This window comes from Hyperoodon ampullatus (assembly GCF_949752795.1).
Source record: "Hyperoodon ampullatus genome assembly, chromosome: 6".
NCBI lineage: Eukaryota > Metazoa > Chordata > Mammalia > Artiodactyla > Ziphiidae > Hyperoodon > Hyperoodon ampullatus.
The window spans coordinates 118055543-118073295 of NC_136919.1; the positions used below are offsets into that span (position 1 = coordinate 118055543).

The 17753-nt window shown below is 40.1% G+C and overlaps 1 protein-coding gene across 1 annotated transcript in view; it reads left to right on the forward strand.

Annotated features, from left to right (window-relative positions):
* ELP3 (elongator acetyltransferase complex subunit 3) overlaps positions 1-17753 on the forward strand; it is a gene marked incomplete at both ends in the record, with an annotated part of 99892 nt that overhangs the window by 38247 nt on the left and 43892 nt on the right. The window contains 2 exons of the mRNA XM_079706759.1: positions 6341-6502; positions 9420-9546. Of these exons, the coding sequence (XP_079562885.1) occupies positions 6341-6502; positions 9420-9546 (289 nt within the window). The remainder of the gene's footprint in view (positions 1-6340; positions 6503-9419; positions 9547-17753) is intronic.

Here is a 17753-nt window from a genome sequence, read left to right on the forward strand (position 1 = left end):
CCGTGAGGAGAGAAGGTATAGTAAGTCCCCTACATAGGAACCTTCAAGTTGTGAACTTTCAAAGATGTGAACATGCGTTTGCATGTCCAGTCACGTAAGTTAGTTCACGTGTCTGGCATTATCTGTAAAAGTTGGGTACCTAGGCTAATTTTGTTGGACTTACGAGTGTGCTCTCGGAATGGAACTCGTTTGTATGTAGGGGACTTACTGTACTTAAAAAGCATTGTTAAATGAGTGCAGTGGGAAGAACTGTGCATTAAGAATTAGGTTCCAGACTTATTTCTGTTGTTATCTTACATTATTAATGAGGAGGCAGGACTATATTATTTCTAAAGTTACTTCTTTCTGTGACGTTGTATACTTAGAAGATTTCTACTGGAATGGGAATTTTTATCTAAAAGATGTGCTCGAAGGTTATTTTTCATCTGGCAGTCACTTTCTGACAACGACAACTTTTCTATAATGCATTTATGTATATAGCCCTTAAATTTGAATGTGAATACAATATTAAAAGAATGTGTAATAACCATGATTGTTTTTTTCTATTAATAGCACATTGCTGTTGGCTCTTCAGCTGTGTGATTAGGAGTATAAAATGGTAGCATTCTTGTCAGCTACTGAAAGAATCAAAACCCAAACCGTCATGGGTTGTTTTTCATATATCTTAAACTAGCATGATAAGGGACCAAAGGTCCCTGATTACTCTCTCTAAGCTATGTTACCAGGTGATTTTTTCCTAGGTTGTACTCATTTAAAAATTGAACTTCTGTTCCTGTCTGTTTCCTCAGTTTGTGTTGGGCAGGACCTTATGTTATAGACCCTCTTGACATAACTGCCAATATCCAGGAAGCAAACTTGACCACCACCTCAAAAGGGAAAAGATAGTTATTTTTAAATTCTCAAACATTCAACTCAGTCATTCTTAAGTTTGGAATATCACTAGCACAGCATTATACAGAACATAAAATTTTGTTGAGATATTTTCCAGATATGATAATAGCCCCTGCACCACCCTGCCCCCACACCAAAAAAGCATGTGTTCTGTGGTACTACTGAGGAATTACACCAATAACCCCAGATGTTATTTGGCAAGTCAAAAAAATCTTTGGCTGTCCAAAGAAGTTTATAAATTCTACTTACTCATTTTGAGACTGCAGATGCAAAAGAGAGTTTGTACATTGTGATTAATGAAATCAATATTTCATCTACATATCACAAATATTTACGTTGTGATTTGGTTTGAGCAGGTTGAGTTTGAGGTAGAGGGATGTCCAGGTAGGAAAGGGTCCATAAACCTCTCAGAAATTTAGGCTTAGACCTCTAGTGAGATTTCACACAGGAAATCTAAAGTAAGACACATCCAACTTAATGAATGACAGAGGTTTTAGAGAGGACTTCAGGAGGTTAATAGTAATCAGAAGTGTTCTTTGATGCCACAGCCTTCTTGGAGTGAATCAGAAACCGTTTACAGAAGATAATAAAGAGACCTTCACATCGTCTTTCTTCAGTGTCCCCCCGGTTGGGACCTTAGTGTGAAGGGACAGCAAGTAATAACAATAGATGTCACTTTTATAGGTCACTTGCTTCCTTCCAGAAATAGAAGCATGCTTTCCAAGAAATCATTCCTGTCCAGTTATCTGTCTACCACTTCTGGCTCTGTGTTCTTAAGTGGTTCTTGGTTTTAGCTGTGTGTCTTATCCCTACAGCTAGACTGTTGAGCACCTCTGGGACAAGAACTACTGAACTACTGTGTCTTTACTTTCTGTGGGTTACCTGGCCTAGTGTTCAGCAACTTTTAGGGTTAACTATTTGCAAGAGGAAAGGTAACCAGTAGAATTAGCTAGAGGCTGCTATGGGAGTAGAGAGGGATCTCCTGTGTCTTCGGTTATGCCTCATTCATTTACTCATTCTTCATATTTGTAATTTTCATATTGAAGGAGAGTTTTTAGTGCTGAAGCCCTTACCTCTACATGTATACGAGCCTGCTGCCTTCCAGGAGCTTCCTGTCCAGGTGGATAGACAGACACAGCCACAAATAACAGGACAAACTCCAGAGTATGGGCAAGGTACTTTAGGAATGAGAGCGCAGAATTACTGAGAGGCGCTGGGAAGATGTCATGGCAGGAGAAACGTATTTGAGCTTTGTTTTGAAGTCTGGGTAGCATTTGGTTTTTATTTGCTTTTATGTTCCCAGGTTATTGTCCCATCTCCTACCCCCTCCCAGCCCCAACACCCCAGTTAAAAAATAAATGCTGTCAGCATAAGTTATGGGCTTAAGTTATGCTTCACAGAGAACATTAGCATCTTTTATAGTTGGTGCCACTCCTATGGCATACAGAAAAGTGTAGGATTCAGCATAGCCCCACAGTGGTGGCATTTAGGCTTATTTCAAATGACCCTCTAATGCCACAAAAAGAGAAGTGGAATTGGAATCAGAAGACCTGGGTACAAGTCCTGACTTTGTCTCTTAGAAGCTCATGATCAGGGTTGGAAAATTTGGTACCTTTCCTAAACGCCCAAGAATTTAACAAGTCTGCCTCTCCCCGCTCCCCAATGGTATGGTAATTGAACTCGGTAGTAAAGGAGAGCCACACCGTTGGATGGCTGTCTAAACAGTGTGGTGGGTTATAGCAGGCCATAAAATGCCAGCTCAGATATTTTGCTTAGATTAGTTGGCAGCCTTTATGAACATATTTGCAATATTTTAAAAAACCAATCATATTGATATCTTTACATCTCTCTTTAATGAAGAGGCAAGAATTAGTGATATGTAGAACTAAATATAGCATTAACAAAAATCCTTTAAAAAATGACCTTATACTGTATAAGATGACCTTATATTCTGTTCTTTAGAAAATACTCCATTGTTTTTGCTTAAATTTGATAGGTATTTCTGCTTAATTGCTTTTCAGATGAAAATACAATTCTGAAAGAAAGATAGTGGTAAATAGAAAATATTGGCTTTTAAAAACTTGAGTTATTTTTTGTTCCTCCATTTCTGCTCCTGCAAAAGGTAATGACATTTTCCCCAAGAGGAAAGACACTTTTGAAATGGAGTTAAATTATCGTTTGAGAATAAGGTTTGCCTCTGTGTCCTGTACCACATTCTGACTACTTATGAAGAGACCTTATCATCCTCGCAGCAGCTTTCTCTATCAGTCTTGCTTGGGCCTTTGATGATCTGTGCAATAGAGATTAGCTTTCCTCTTGACGAATTCCCATCTGTGCAGTTGCCTGTCCTCTAGTTTTAGTAATGCAGGGTACTGTTGTGCTGCCAACTTTGCTGATAACTTAATGGCATCCTTTTATGAAATACTGTGGGTTGTTTTTTTGTTTTGTTTTGTTTGTGTTTACTTACTTATTGATTGATTGATTGATTGATTGATTGGCTGCGCCTTGTGGCACATAGGGTCTTTGTTCCCTGACCAGGGATTGAACCCGTGCCCCCAGCATTGGGAACATGGAGTCTTAACCACTGGACCACCAGGGAAGTCCCAGGAAATACTGTGGGTTTTATAAAAATATCAGTTAATGGAGAGGTTTTATGATACAATTTTGGAATGCCTGATTGTAAAATGTTCTCACTTACTTCGTTAAATATACTCAAAACTTAAGAGTTTTCCACTTATTGGTTTTTTCAGCTGTCATGCAATATGCTTTCTCCATAATACATTAGTGTTTTCTTTTTTATTTATTTATTTATTTATTTTATTTAGCTGCGTCGGGTCTTGGCTGCAGCACGCAAGATCCTCGTTGCGGCACACAGGATCCTTTTTGTTGTGGCACACAGGCTTCCCTCTAGTTGTGGGGGCACAGGCTCCAGAGCGCGCAGGCTCAGTAGTTGTGGCTCACGGGCTCTAGAGCGCAGGCTCAGTAGTTGTGGTGCACGGGCTTAGTTGCCCCGACCAAGGATCAAACCCACGTCCCCTGAACTGGAAGGCAGATTCCTAACCACTGGACCACGAGGAAAGTCCCTTAATATTTTAAAACAATGGTTTTCTCCAAACACAATAATTGGTATTCAAAGAAGGTGAGTTACATGTATTCTGCATGCCTTGGGACCCACCTGTTTGAGAGGCATGAGACTTTCTGATGTGATTGTCTCAGAGAAGCTAGCTGTCAGAGGCAAGATTTGATAAGATCTGTGCCCTTTTTTGTCTTATGATTCATCGTTTAGTAACTATAGACTAGTTGTTTACCTTTGGTTCTTGCTGCCTCTGGTAATCCTATATAAAACCTTAGGAATAGGGTAATAGTGTAAACACTTTGAACGTCTAGAGTGAAAGACTTCAGAATCAGTCCTTCAGTTCAGTGATTCGTAACCTTCTTAATAATTATTATTAAATTAGATAAGTCAGTTTTATTGACAATTATGAATTGTCAATAATGAATGAACTTAAAGGAGAACAGTAGTTACAAAACTATGGAAATTTTATGATTTTTATTTTTCAAGAAAAAAAGCTATGAACTTCTTTGGAAAGACGAAATTAAGTGGCAGAAAAAGGCTTCCCTCACCCTGCCTGAAGAATTGAGAAAGTTGTAGAAGGGTACACTGAGAAGAATTATTTCGTTCTAGGAGAAGTTGAAGAGAGGACAGATCTGATGTCCCATGCTGAACTGTCCAAGCCATGTGATAGAGTGCTGAACTGTCCAAGCCATGTGATAGAGTGAAACACAGAGCAGGATTTTTGAAGTCAGACAGACCTACCTTCAAATCCTGACTTGGATTTTATGAGCTCTGTACCCTTGGACAAAGTATTTAATCACTTTAGGAACTTCAGTTTCTTTATCTGTAAAATGGGGATAATAAGACATAATTCATAGAGCTAATGGGAGCATTCAATGCGTGTGGAGTATATAGTGCAGTGCTTGGCTGCAGTGGCCTCTAGGTAATGGTTCCTATTCCATCACATCAGCAGACCACTTAGCAAGTCATTTTCCTCTTCTAGATTCTAGCTTAAATCTAAAGTGGTACTCATGGGCTTCCCTGGTGGCGCAGTGGTTTGAGAATCCACCTGCCAATGCAGGGGGCATGGGTTCAAGTCCTGGGCTGGGAAGATCCCACATGCCGCGGAGGAGCTAAGCCCGTGTGCCACAACTACTGAGCCTGCGCTCTAGAGCCTGTGAGCCACAACTAGTGAGGCCCATGCGCCAGGAGCCCATGCTCCACAACAGGAGAAGCCACCTTAGTGAGAAGCCTGCACATTGCAACGAAGAGCAGCCCCCGCTCGCCACAACTAGAGAAAGCCTGCGCGCAGCAACGAAGACCCAACGCAGCCAAAATAAATTAACTAACTAAATAAATAAATAAATTTAGAGTGGTACTCACTACTCTGATATCTGGTTTTAGTGAAGGAGAGAAATGATTCCTAATTTTGTAAGTTGTTGCTAAGATCAATAGGCTTGACAAAAAGACTTATGGGTATAGAAGACATTTCATCTGAATTATTCCTATGATCACTGTGCATACCCTCCCCTCCCCCCTCTTTTCTTTTATTTAACATAACTCTAAAATATAGAGTGGGAAATAAATAATGCAGATGGTTTTCACTTCCATGAAAATTTGTTGCTAGGAATTGAAAATTAGGGTTCTCACAGTTGAAATCCCTGCTTTCAAGGAGATGATGGCTGCAGCACACTGAGGAGAATAATAATGATAATGGTGATGATAACATTACTTTTTGCCGGCTCAGTCACGTCAATCCCATGAGGTATAGCTACTATTATCCTCATTTTGCAGATAATGAAACCGAAGCACAGGGAGGTTAATAACTTTCCTGTTTGCATAGTTAGGAAATAGCAGAGCCAGGATTTGAACTCAGATAATCTGGCTCCAGAGCCCACGCTCTTTTTTTTTTTTTTTTAACTGTTCTTATTTATTTATTTATTTATTTATTTATGGCTGAATTGGGTGTTCGTTGCTGCGCGTGGGCTTTTTCTAGTTGCTGTGAGCAGGGGCTACTCTTCGTTGCAGTGTGCAGGCTTCTTATTGCAGTGGCTTCTCTTGTTGCAGAGCACGGGCTCTCGGCACACGGGCTTCAGTAGTTGCGGCACACAGGCTCAGTAGTTATGGCTCGCGGGCTCTAGAGCACAGGCTCAGTAGTTGAGGCGCATGGACTTAGTTGCTCCGCGGCATGGGGGATCTTCCCAGACCAGGGTTTGAACCCGCGTCCCCTGCATTGGCAGGCAGATTCTTACCCACTGCGCCATCAGGGAAGTCCGAGCCCACGCTCTTAACCACTGGGTTAGAGCCGGGAGGACAAGAGGAAGACATCCTTTAAATGAGAGCAAATGTCCTAAAGCTTTGGCAAGTTGTTTACTTTTCGATTTTCCTCTACAGGTATTCTGAGAGAAGCCTCACAAAGTGCATCGGAATTACTATTGAGACCAGACCAGATTATTGCATGAAGCGGCATTTAAGTGATATGTTGACTTATGGCTGCACAAGGCTGGAGATAGGGGTGCAGAGTGTCTATGAGGATGTGGCCAGAGATACCAACCGGTAAGACGGTGCAGATGATCTTGCACAAGGCTTCCTTTTCCCCCACCGATTGGATCTGTGTTACTACCCATCTGACAGGGAGAGGTCTAGGTGTTCCTCCTATTCATTCTTCTGTCTGTGCTCTTAATTCCATCTCCTCCTTCCCTGATTTTCAGTCTTTCTTCACTGGCTTTTTTCCAGTAGTCTATAAACATGCTCATCTCTCTTCCAGTTCTTGTGATAAATAGCCTTTCCCATATGGAAAGCAGAGGGCAGGGCTCAAGTTTAGTAGTTTAAAGCATGAGAGAAGGCCAAGGAGAATAGGAACAAAGAAAAGGGTTTGAACAAGAAGGAAACTAGTGTGAGATTTAAGAGATTAGTTTTGGTGAAGCAAATGCCAGTTGGTAGGGTAGTGAAAGAAAGGCTGGTGAGGTGATGGGTATAAACTTTGAGAAATTCGGGAGTCTAAGGAAGGAAAGAAATAAGGGTTGATAAAGCCACATGAAGTTCTCTTCCGTCCAGAAATAAAGGCAGGCTTCAGGGAGTAAGTGTGTGTTGAGTTGGACCTTAAAGGCTGCTTCACTTTAATAGGATTTGGATAGACATGGCAGAGGGTTGTGCTCGGAGAAGGAAGTAAAGGGAAACTAGGGAAACACATGGGTCAGCATCTTAGCAACAACCAGGAAGAGTGCCAGGCTAAGGAGGGCGATGCTTCCCTTTAGGTAATAGAGGTCTATTAAATATTTTGCACGCAGGAAGAGTCAGATGGATATCAAGCTTGAGAAAGATCAGCCTGCATAGGATGCGTTCTTGTCGGGGAAGGCTTGAACCGGGAACGCTGGTAGGGCTGCTGCAGTAACCAAGGCTACGCCAGAGAGGTACCTTGGGGGTAGAAAGAGTCTCTGGAAGGTCAGGGAAGCTTTTCGAAGAAAGTGACATCGAAGCTGAGACTTACAGGAAGAGTCTGAGTCAGGTGGGGAAGAGGAAGATTTTTCCGGGCAGAAAGAAGAGTACGAGCAAGCTCCTGAGGATAGGAATACATGGCACATTTCGGGAAACTGGAGTGGTTTCATTTGATGGGAGTGTGGAGCGTGAGGTAGGAGCGTGGTAAGAGGTGAGGCTGAAAGGGTCAGCAGGGTGGCCAGACCATGGGGCGCCTTAGAAGTCAGCCCAGCAAGTTTGGGCTTTAATCCAAGGCCAGGCTGCAAGCTAACTTGTGATCAAGGCATATCTGCATTTTATTTTATTTATTTATTTATTTTAAAAGATTCGGTTTTTATTTTATTTATTTTATTTATTTATTTTTGGCTGCGTCGGGTCTCAGTTGTGGCACGCGGGCTCCTCGTTGTGGTGCATGGGCTTCTCTCTATTTGTGGCGTGCAGGTTTTCTCTTCTCTAGTTGTGGCGTGGGCTCCAGGGTGCACGGGCTCTGTAGTGTGAGGCATGCGGGCTCTAGTTGAGGCGCACGGGCCCAGCTGCCCTGCGACATGTGGGATCTCAGTTCCCTGACCAGAGATTGCACCCACGTCCCCTGCATTGGAAGGCGGATTCTTTACCACTGGACCAGCAGGGAAGTCCTGAGGATCACAGTGTGAGGGTGGACTAAGAAGACCAAGCTAGAAGCAAGGTCAGTTCAGAGGCTGCTGTGGTAATTTAAGCAGGAAATGATGTCCTGAAAAGCAGTGTTCGGTGACTGAGTGGGAATGAGGGTAAGAGAGAATGGGAAATAGAGAGGCTTGGAGGGAAGATGAGTTTCATTTTGGATAAACTAAGTTTTAGATACTTGTGGGACAACTGGTTGAAGGTTTGTTTTAGAGCGGGGCTGTCCAGCAGAACATTCTGCAGTGACTGAAATGGTCTGTACCCGCACTGTCCACTGTGATAGCACAACCGAGGAATTGAATTTTTCGTCTGAATTAATTTAAAGATAAACTTGAATAACCACGTGTGCCTCGTGACTCTAATATTGTACAGTGCAGCATTAGAGTATTGGATATTTGGGCGTGCTGTCAGAAGAGAGGCCTGGCCGGGTCATATAGATTGAGAAGTCATGAGCAAAAAGAGATTAGAGATGGAAGCCATGGAAATGGATGGGAACCTTCAGAGAGTGGGAAGGAGTCCATGGTTTGTAGGATTCTTTGGTGGTGAATAGGAATGGCTAGGTGGTGAAAGGATTGACACAGGGCTTTCGGTCTTTAGTAGCCCCAAACTATTATTAGGGCTTGCTTCTTACTTGAATGTGGCACTAGAATGTTAAGATGATTTATACAGCTGGCCCCAAATGATTCTGCCTTGTCACTAAATCATTCGCTCTTCTTACTTTTTTTTTAGGGCCCTCCAACCCACCAGAGTTAAATCTACTTTGTGTATAGAGGTACCTCTCTCCCTCTCTCTCCCTCTCTCTCCCTCTCTCTCCCTCTCTCTCCCTCTCTCTCCCTCTCTCTCTCTCTCCCTCTCTCTGTCTCTTTGTCTCTCTGTCTGTCTTCCCCCACCGCTTTCTTTCTCCAAATGAAATTATTTGTTAAAAGATTTTTAAAGGAAAGAGCATAACAAGATGCTGCTCCTGCATGGTTTTGAGCTCATTATTCTTGTTTTTAACCTAGATATTTACATTAGCAAGCTTATTTTGGCCAATGATGCTAAATCAAATAATTTTAGTGTATATTAACTCCTGTGACCTCAGTCACTTACTGTCAGAACTTTGAGTAAGTGCATAAGGGAATTTCTGAGAAATATCTCAGAAGTAAAATTATTTTTTTTCCAGGCCTTCTCAGAGGTGGAGATGTAAAAATGACTTTCTAAGATTTCTTTTTCCCCAACCATATTCTTCATTATAGAGCTAACTGTTACCTGTCTCGGAGATTGTTTTCCCTCTATTCCTTGTACTCACCTTGTTGCCCATTTATTTGTGTAACAGGTAGTGAATTTTCTTCCTCAGGGGCCACACTGTGAAGGCGGTATGTGAGTCCTTTCACCTGGCCAAAGATTCTGGTTTCAAAGTTGTGGCTCATATGATGCCCGATCTGCCAAATGTGGGACTAGAGAGAGACATTGAACAGTTTATAGTAAGTGTTACCTTAAACCGAGCTACTTGAGAATGCCTCTGTATGCTGCTTCTACCCTCTCTGCTCTTTCTGATTATTGACTGTGATTTTTTTCCCATTATTAAAGCAAGACATCCTCATTATGACACAGTGGAGAAAGAGGAGTCACTCACAGCCCCGACACCAAATGAAACCCTAACATGTCAATATACTCCCAGGATTTTTTTTTTTAAGATGTTGGGGGTAGGAGTTTATTAATTTATTAATTTATTTTTTGCTGTGTTGGGTCTTCGTTTCTGCGCAAGGGCTTTCTCTAGTTGTGGCAAGCGGGGGCCACTCTTCATCGCGGTGCGCAGGCCTCTCACTATTGCGGCCTCTCTTGTTGCACAGCACAGGCTCCAGACGCACAGGCTCAGTAGTTGTGGCTCACGGGCCTAGTTGCTCCGCGACATGTGGGATCCTCCCAGACCAGGGCTCGAACCTGTGTCCCCTGCATTAGCAGTCAGACTCCCAACCACTGCGCCACCAGGGAAGCCCCCCAGGATTTTTTTATACTTAGGATTTTTTAGGGGATGAGGTGGGTGATACATAGATACACAAAGATATATTACACTTACATATATGATAGGTAATTATTTTAATAGCTTTTTCACTTAACATTATAGCAAGCATTTATTCCTGTTATAGCCTGGTCTCTGTTAAAAGGTTAACATATTTAAATATCCACTTAATTTCCATTGAACAAATATGCCATACTTTGCTTAACCACTTCCAGTTTTTTTAATTGAAGATATTATCAGTTTTTGATGTTGTAAATAGACTGCACATCAACAAATTCTATGCCTGTAATTTTTTGTAGTATTTAGGGTTATTTCTTTAGGACAAATTCCCTGGAGTAGAATTATCAGGTGAAGGTATAAATACTTTAAGAATCTCACCATATTACTTAGTTGCTTTTCCCAGGGTTGTAGCAACTTACACTCATTTCAGCAGGGTTATCTTTTTCCCAAAATATTCTCTCCTATTTATGTATTTTCTACATACATACATACATATATATATATATATATACACACACAGACACACACACATACAATATTTTATCTTCGTTAATTTGATGGATAAAAGTGCCGTTTCAACTTGTATTTTGTAATTACAAGTAATGCATTTTTTAGGTTTGTATTTAGTAAGTATAATTCTTTCATCTTTTTGGAATTGTGTCTTTTTGTCCTCTGACCAGTTACTCTATTGGATATGAATATTTCTAATATTAACTATATGGACTTTCTAGGTAATAACATTATGGATTGTTTTTTATATTTGTTAAAAATATTTACCCCAACCTATCCTTGACCTTTTGTTTCTGTTGTTAAATCTATCTTATTTACTTACTTATTTTCTTAGTGATGATTTCTTAAGATACTTCTAAACTTAGAACTGCCTTTCTCGTACAGCATTTCATTAAACAGTGAAAGAAAATATTGTTTTCCTTTAGCCTTTCTGTTCTTTGAATTTTAATACCTAACTCTGGGGTTTATTTATTTCTTTATTTGTTTGTTTTTACTCTATCACATGTTAGCTTGATTCATGTTAGCCTTGTCTTGGGAAATGAGATTGCTCAAAACTCTTTTTTCCTTCAGATTCTCAAATAGGGAAAGTGGCTTAAGGATATCCTTTTAGGGAAGAGAATGAAAATATTTATCAAGTTATTTCATCCACAAAAATGATTTTATTTTGCTCTGTTTATTAGAACAATAGAATTCATCATGCCTTATTTGTGAAGTTAATAATTCTTTCCTTTTAAAAAGTTTATTTTTATTATTTCTAAGCCAATGAATTACAAATAAAAGCCTATTTTATAAGACAGCATTAATTCACAGATGTTCACAGATGTTATTAATTCCCCCATATTGACTATGTAATAGATTTTGAGTCTAATGTCTTCCCCTCAGTAGTACTAGCCAGGTACTCAGACTTCAAGCCTAAAAGGCACCTGAAACACACTTTTCTTTAGCACAGCTCCTAGGTGGGCCAGTGGTATAACCAGAATTCATAACTTTAAGTGCCCTTGGAAAAAATATGTCAAGTAATAGCAAATAGCTGAGTCTTAAAATTCATTTTCTTAGTATCTTCAAAATAAAGAATAGTTCATAAATAATATTGCAAAGACAGCCCTTCGTGTAAACGGATTTATCTGCTTATTTATAATCTTTTCAAAGAAACCTACAGGGAATATGAGCAGACCATATGCCTTTTCTAACTGCATCCCAGCAAATGAGTAACAAAATAGAGCGAAAATGAGAAATCTGATTTCTCTCTAGAGAAAAATTCTCTGAAAAATTAATCTATAGATTGTCTTAAATATTTTTACAAATCAATTTTAAAAAAGACAGACCACCTAATAGGAGAATGGGGAAAAAAAAAACCTGAACAAACACTTCACAGATAGGATATTCAGATATTCAGTAAAACTACTTAAAAGTTCTCAAAGTCATTTATCTTCAAAGAAATGAAATTTAAAACTACAATGCATGGCTACTCATCAGAATAGCTAAGAATAGCTAAAATGAAAAAAGACAATATCAAGTGTTGGTAAGAGTATGGAGCAACTGGAACTCTCATTTACTGCCAGTGGGAATATAGTACATCATATTAGAAAACTGTTTGACAGTGTCTGCTAAAAGTGAACGTAGGCATACTCCATGACCCAGTAATTCTACTCCTTCCCGTTTACCCAACAGAAATGCACACACATATTTACCAAGACACAGTCACAAATTACTGAGTGTGTAGTATCATCAGATTGGAAACAACCCAAGTGTCCATTAAAGTCAAATACATAAATATTGTAAGTTGTGGTGTAGTCAAACAATGAAATATATAAAACAATAAGAGTAAATTAATTATGACTTCATGCAACAACGTGGCTGATTCTATTCAGCATAATATTGAGCAAAGGAAACCAGATCCAAAAGACTACCTAACATACAGTCCTAGTAATGTGAGGTTCAGAAGCTTTGGGTGGAATTGTAGCTGGAAACAGGCATGTGGTAGGCTTCTGAGGTTTGGATAAGGTGCCTTTTCTTGATTCGAGTGTCTAGGTGCTGGCTACATGATTTGTAAAAATCTATCAAGGTGTACACTTATGATTTGTGTACTTTTTTATACTAAGATATATTTCAATAAAAGGTTTACTAAAATTTTTTTAAACTAGTTTTTGTTTAAGAAATCTTGTTTGGGCCTATTTGGAATTCACAGCTTTTCCTGAATTAGTAGGCAGTATATTTTACACTTTAAAAACTTCTTTTTTCCCTACTTTATTTTATTGTCACATTATTGGCAACCCACAGATAGAGTTCCCTTAATGTGTTTTATCCATAGGAAGGGTTGCTAAGTAAAGGGTCTACTTGTATAATTGTAGAAGTCTAAAAAATGTTATATCTGTAGAGGACAAGCTAGCCTTGCCTGGCATGGATCCATAAAGCCTCTACCCAGCTATGTGCCTGCATGTGTTAGTTATAAATTGGCTTTGCTCTCACACCTTGTTGCTTAGGTCAGTTCTGGGTCGCTAAGAGCGGAGCTGGTCACTTGCGTCTGTTCATTGCAGATTCACGCTCTTATCTAGTGGTCAGTACAGAGCTCATAGCTGTTTGTGATAAATAGCAATTGCTTATATTTTTCACTAACTGAGATTTATTTTTTGAAATGAAGTTTTCTTTTTTCTTATAAAGCTGAAAGTCCTGGTTGTGATGGAGAATGTTTAACATCTTAGGAATTTATCCTCCAAGCATTAACTTCACCCTTTGCATCTGTCCTGAGGTCTCCAAAATGATATATCATTTACTACTCAAAATAACCTTTAGCTGTTTTTGTATTTTATTCCTTTAAAATTAGACTGCTCCTGGATATCCAAGCTCAGGTTGCTGAAAATGCTTAGAGAATATCAGTTTCTCTTGAGGAAAAATTTATCTCCAGAACCTCTTGTCAGTGATGCGAAATCTTTCAAAGTCCATTAATGTTTGCCCACCCTTTGGACACTCAGAAGTTCTTTTTTTTCCCCCACTGAGCTGTTTTTCCCAAAAGCCAGTGTGATCAAGTTACAGTTTGGCAGGTATGGTTAGAGGTGTTTGTTGTTGTTACTTCGTCATTTGCTTGGTTTTCTTAATGTAAAGGCTCAATACTTAAGGTAATGTCATAGAATACAGGTAATGTAGAATTATATCAGTAAAGACCACCTGTTGCAGCCTCCTCAGATAAGGAAACAAGACCTGACGCGGTTAAGTAACTGTTAAAGGCCATGGTGAGTCTTAGGTAGAAACAGGCTCTTAAGAAGGCACCCTTTCTATTGCACCTTTCTGTGTTTCCTTTCTTAGGCCGAGGAAAGTCTATTTTATGATGAATGACTATGCATGACCTGAATGATGTTGAAATCCTGGTCGGGTTGGATCTTACAGAAACAAAACTCTCTGTTTTCAGTTATTTTTTATTTGTATCAAAGGAATACATGCACAATTTTAAAAGTCAAATTGTACTGTAAGGCCTACAATGAAAAACAGCAGTAACCTGCCTTCCTTTCCCTTGAGTGCCCCCATGTCATTTACAGACGCTTCAGTGTCCCTGCTTCCTCCAAATCCACTGCAGCTTGGCTTCTGCTCACTCTCCGCTGCCCGCCAACACACACACACACTCCCCCCCCACCCCGGAACTATTCTCTCAAACATTGTAAAGTACTTGCTAATCTCCAAATCCAAAGGATACTTCTTAGCTGACATTTTATCCAATCTTAGCACCTGTTATTTTTAAAGACTCTCCAGTTTTAAATTCTCACCTCCCTGGCTTTTGTGACTCTGCTGTCCCCGGTTCCCTTTTTAACCTCTAGGACTATTTTTTTTCCGCTAGATCTTCTTTTTCTTCCCACCACTTAAATGTGGCTTCTGTCTTTTGTTCTCGTCTATAGGCTTGTCTTTCTTCTGTTGCTCTAACCTTACCACTTACACTTCAATGAATCTCATTTTCTCTCCAGCCTTAAGCCTTAGCTCTTAAGTCCAATTGCTGAATACTCTTCAACTAGTACCAGATGTTTTACTTGTACTTAACGTGTCCAATATGGACCTACTTCATTCCCCCAGTGGTCTCCTCGTCTTCTGTTTCCTGTGATATTGGTGTTCCATCATCCACATACCCTCCCAAGCTAGACATTCAGTCATTCAGAAGGAAAGAGAGCCTATGTGGAGCCAGACTGGGCCTAGTTGGAATCCTGGCCCCACCCGCCACTTGGTAGCAAACGGACTGCTTTGTTCCTCAGTTTCCTCATCTCTGATTGAGGCTGTTGTAAAGGTGGGCAGAGGTAATGCATGCAGCATGCTTAGAAGAATGCCTGGCACATAGCGAGTGCTCAGTACATCACTGCTGCTGCTGCTGTTGCTGTTCCCTCTACCGTGGGTCTAATCTAACAGGAGGTCCTGTCAATTACTCCCTCTGAATATTTTTGAGGGCTGTCGCCTCCTCTTCATCCCCACTGCCACAACTTCAGTTCATGCTTTTGTCAGCTCGCTGCACAGGTCGACAGCTTCTTAGCTAAGTCCCACGGCCACCAGCCATGTTCCCTTGTAATGTATCATCCACATTGCCACCAGAATGATGTTTATTCAATTAATTTTTATCTTTATAGTATAAAAGGTATTAATTAATAAAATTATTATTAACTAGTGTTTGAAAATCCAGTAAGTCCTAAAGGGGTCATATCAAAACACAGTAGTCCTCCGCCACTTTCAACTGTTGTGGCCAGGCCAGGGGAGGTGGGGGGTCCCAGTATTTACCACTATGTTTCCTTCTTCTGTGCTTGGATTCCTGTTTCCTGACTATCAGTAGAGAGATTCTCTTGTCTTACTGTTATCAATACAATAGTTAAAGAGTTAATTCTTTGAACTCCCATTCTCCCAATATTATTAGGCCACTGTTTTAGTTATATGAGTAGTCAATGTTTTCATTACAGTTTTTACATAAATTATTATTATTTGCATGGACCCAAGTAATATACTATACTTACTTTCTTTTCTTAAATAACTTTGTTTTTCCTAGAGTTAACAGTAAAATTGTCTTATTTCTTTATTTGCTTATTAGTTCTCTGAGTATCTGTAACCTTCCAAGTGTGCCCATTCAGTGTTAAAGCCCCTCGCTCAGTGGCCGACCCTATCAGATACTCTGTAAGTTGCTTTTTTAGGCTGGAGACATAACTCCTGGTCTAATCTTCCAGCTCCAGACTGGCCTGGCAGTTCTCTGTGCCTAGTTCACAGAGGTCTTCCTTAGGCCTCCTCTTCTCCACTCTCTAGGATCGGATCCTTTGTTTTTGAGAAACCAAGTTAATCCTTTTTATTGGTTTATTCCTTTACTTTACTAAAACACATTCTCCAGCAGCTTTCTTTTTTTTTTTTTTTTTTGCTGTACGCGGGCCTCTCACTGTTGTGGCCTCTCCCGTTGCAGAGCACAGGCTCTGGACGCTCAGGCTCAGTGGCCATGGCTCACGGGCCCAGCCACTCCGCGGTATGTGGGATCTTCCCAGACTGGGGCACGAACCCGTGTCTCCTGCATCGGCAGGTGGACTCTCAACCACTGCGCCACCAGGGAAGCCCTCCAGCAGCTTTCTAAGAAAGGATTCATCATGGGAAGTAAGCCTTTTACATGCCCAAAAATGTCTCTATTCTAATACCTTCACACTTACAGAATTCTGTGAAATCACTTTCCCTCCTTTTTTTTTTTAAACTCATTATTAACCAGGGGATTTTTGCAGAAATTAATGCCTGCGGCCGGCGATTTTTATTTCGGCCGATCAAAATTAATTCTGTTATTTCACTAACACTTTGTGGGTTATTACATTCAGTAGTTACACCTGACACACCTGTAAAGTCTTCTAATTTTCATGAAATGTTGTCTTCAGTCCACTCTTCTGTAGAAGCAAAGGAGCATTCTCCAGCATCATGAGTTTCATTTTCACTTTCCATATCAGAATCAATCACTAAGGTTTTTGTCTTTTTGTTGGTATAATATTCACATCGTCTGAATCATAACTATATTCTGAAGAACTGTCATTACTGCTATTTCTGATCCATGCTCGTTCCTGGGACTCTGGTGTGACTGAGCTGCCTTTTATCCATATCCCCCTTTGCAGATAGTTTGTTTACAGTTTTCTTCATTTGCAAAGTCATTTACCAATCTTCCATCCATTTTCTGTCTTTCAAAAATTTATTGCTATCATTTATTCCCCCTCCTGTCTCCTCTGATGTTCTCTTTGTTCTTCTGGGTTTATGCTTTTTAAAAAAATTATTTCCTCTTATTTCAGTGTGATTTTGGAAGGAAAGGAAAGAAACACATATTTTAATTCTCCATGTTTAACCGGAAGTCCAGCACCAATTCCATCTATCATCATTCTTATGAAAGGATTATATCAGCCCACATGTCCCCTAAATTTATTACACGAGTAACCAGAAGTACTTTACTGAAATCCTATGTTCCGGTATAGATGCAGACTAGGTAGAAAGTAACTTGCATACATACTCTTTGTGGATGGCTATAGAATATTAAAGACCTCATGAATCTTTAATATATAAATGTTACAGGGAAAATTACACGCAATTACAGAAGAATAGCCCTAAGAGCAAATGGTGCACAAAGATTATAGCATTTAAGACTGTGACAGAAATCAATGAGAGAGATCGAAAACTGTATAGTTATATATTTCTTTGAAAACCAAGTTAAACAATGGAAAGCTCTGTAAGAATAACAGCACAAGATAAAAAAGCATTTTCACAATTCACAAGGTACAGTACTGCTGGCCATTTAACTACTAACGCCAGGGTCGGGGTGAGAGGGAGCTGTATGAGTCCACCTTCATTCCTCTATCACATGTCAAGCGAAATCAAGATAAGAGCACATTAGCAGTGCAAAGTCATAGAAAGGAGAATGCCCGATGTCTCCTTGCTACATCCCAAGTAAAGAAATAAGGCAGCCAGCTGGGATGATACAGTGCAGAAAATTACTATGTCAAAGTAGATGAATTAGATGTATCCCTCAGTGTCCAGATAACAAATGGACTGTGTGTATCCCGGGTTAGGAATGGTGCCAGTTGGCCTGAGGACAAAATAGTCATATCCAGGGGTCGGCATACTTTTTCTGCAAAGAGCCATATAGTAGACAGTTTAGGTTTTTGCAGCCCAGATGATGATCTATGT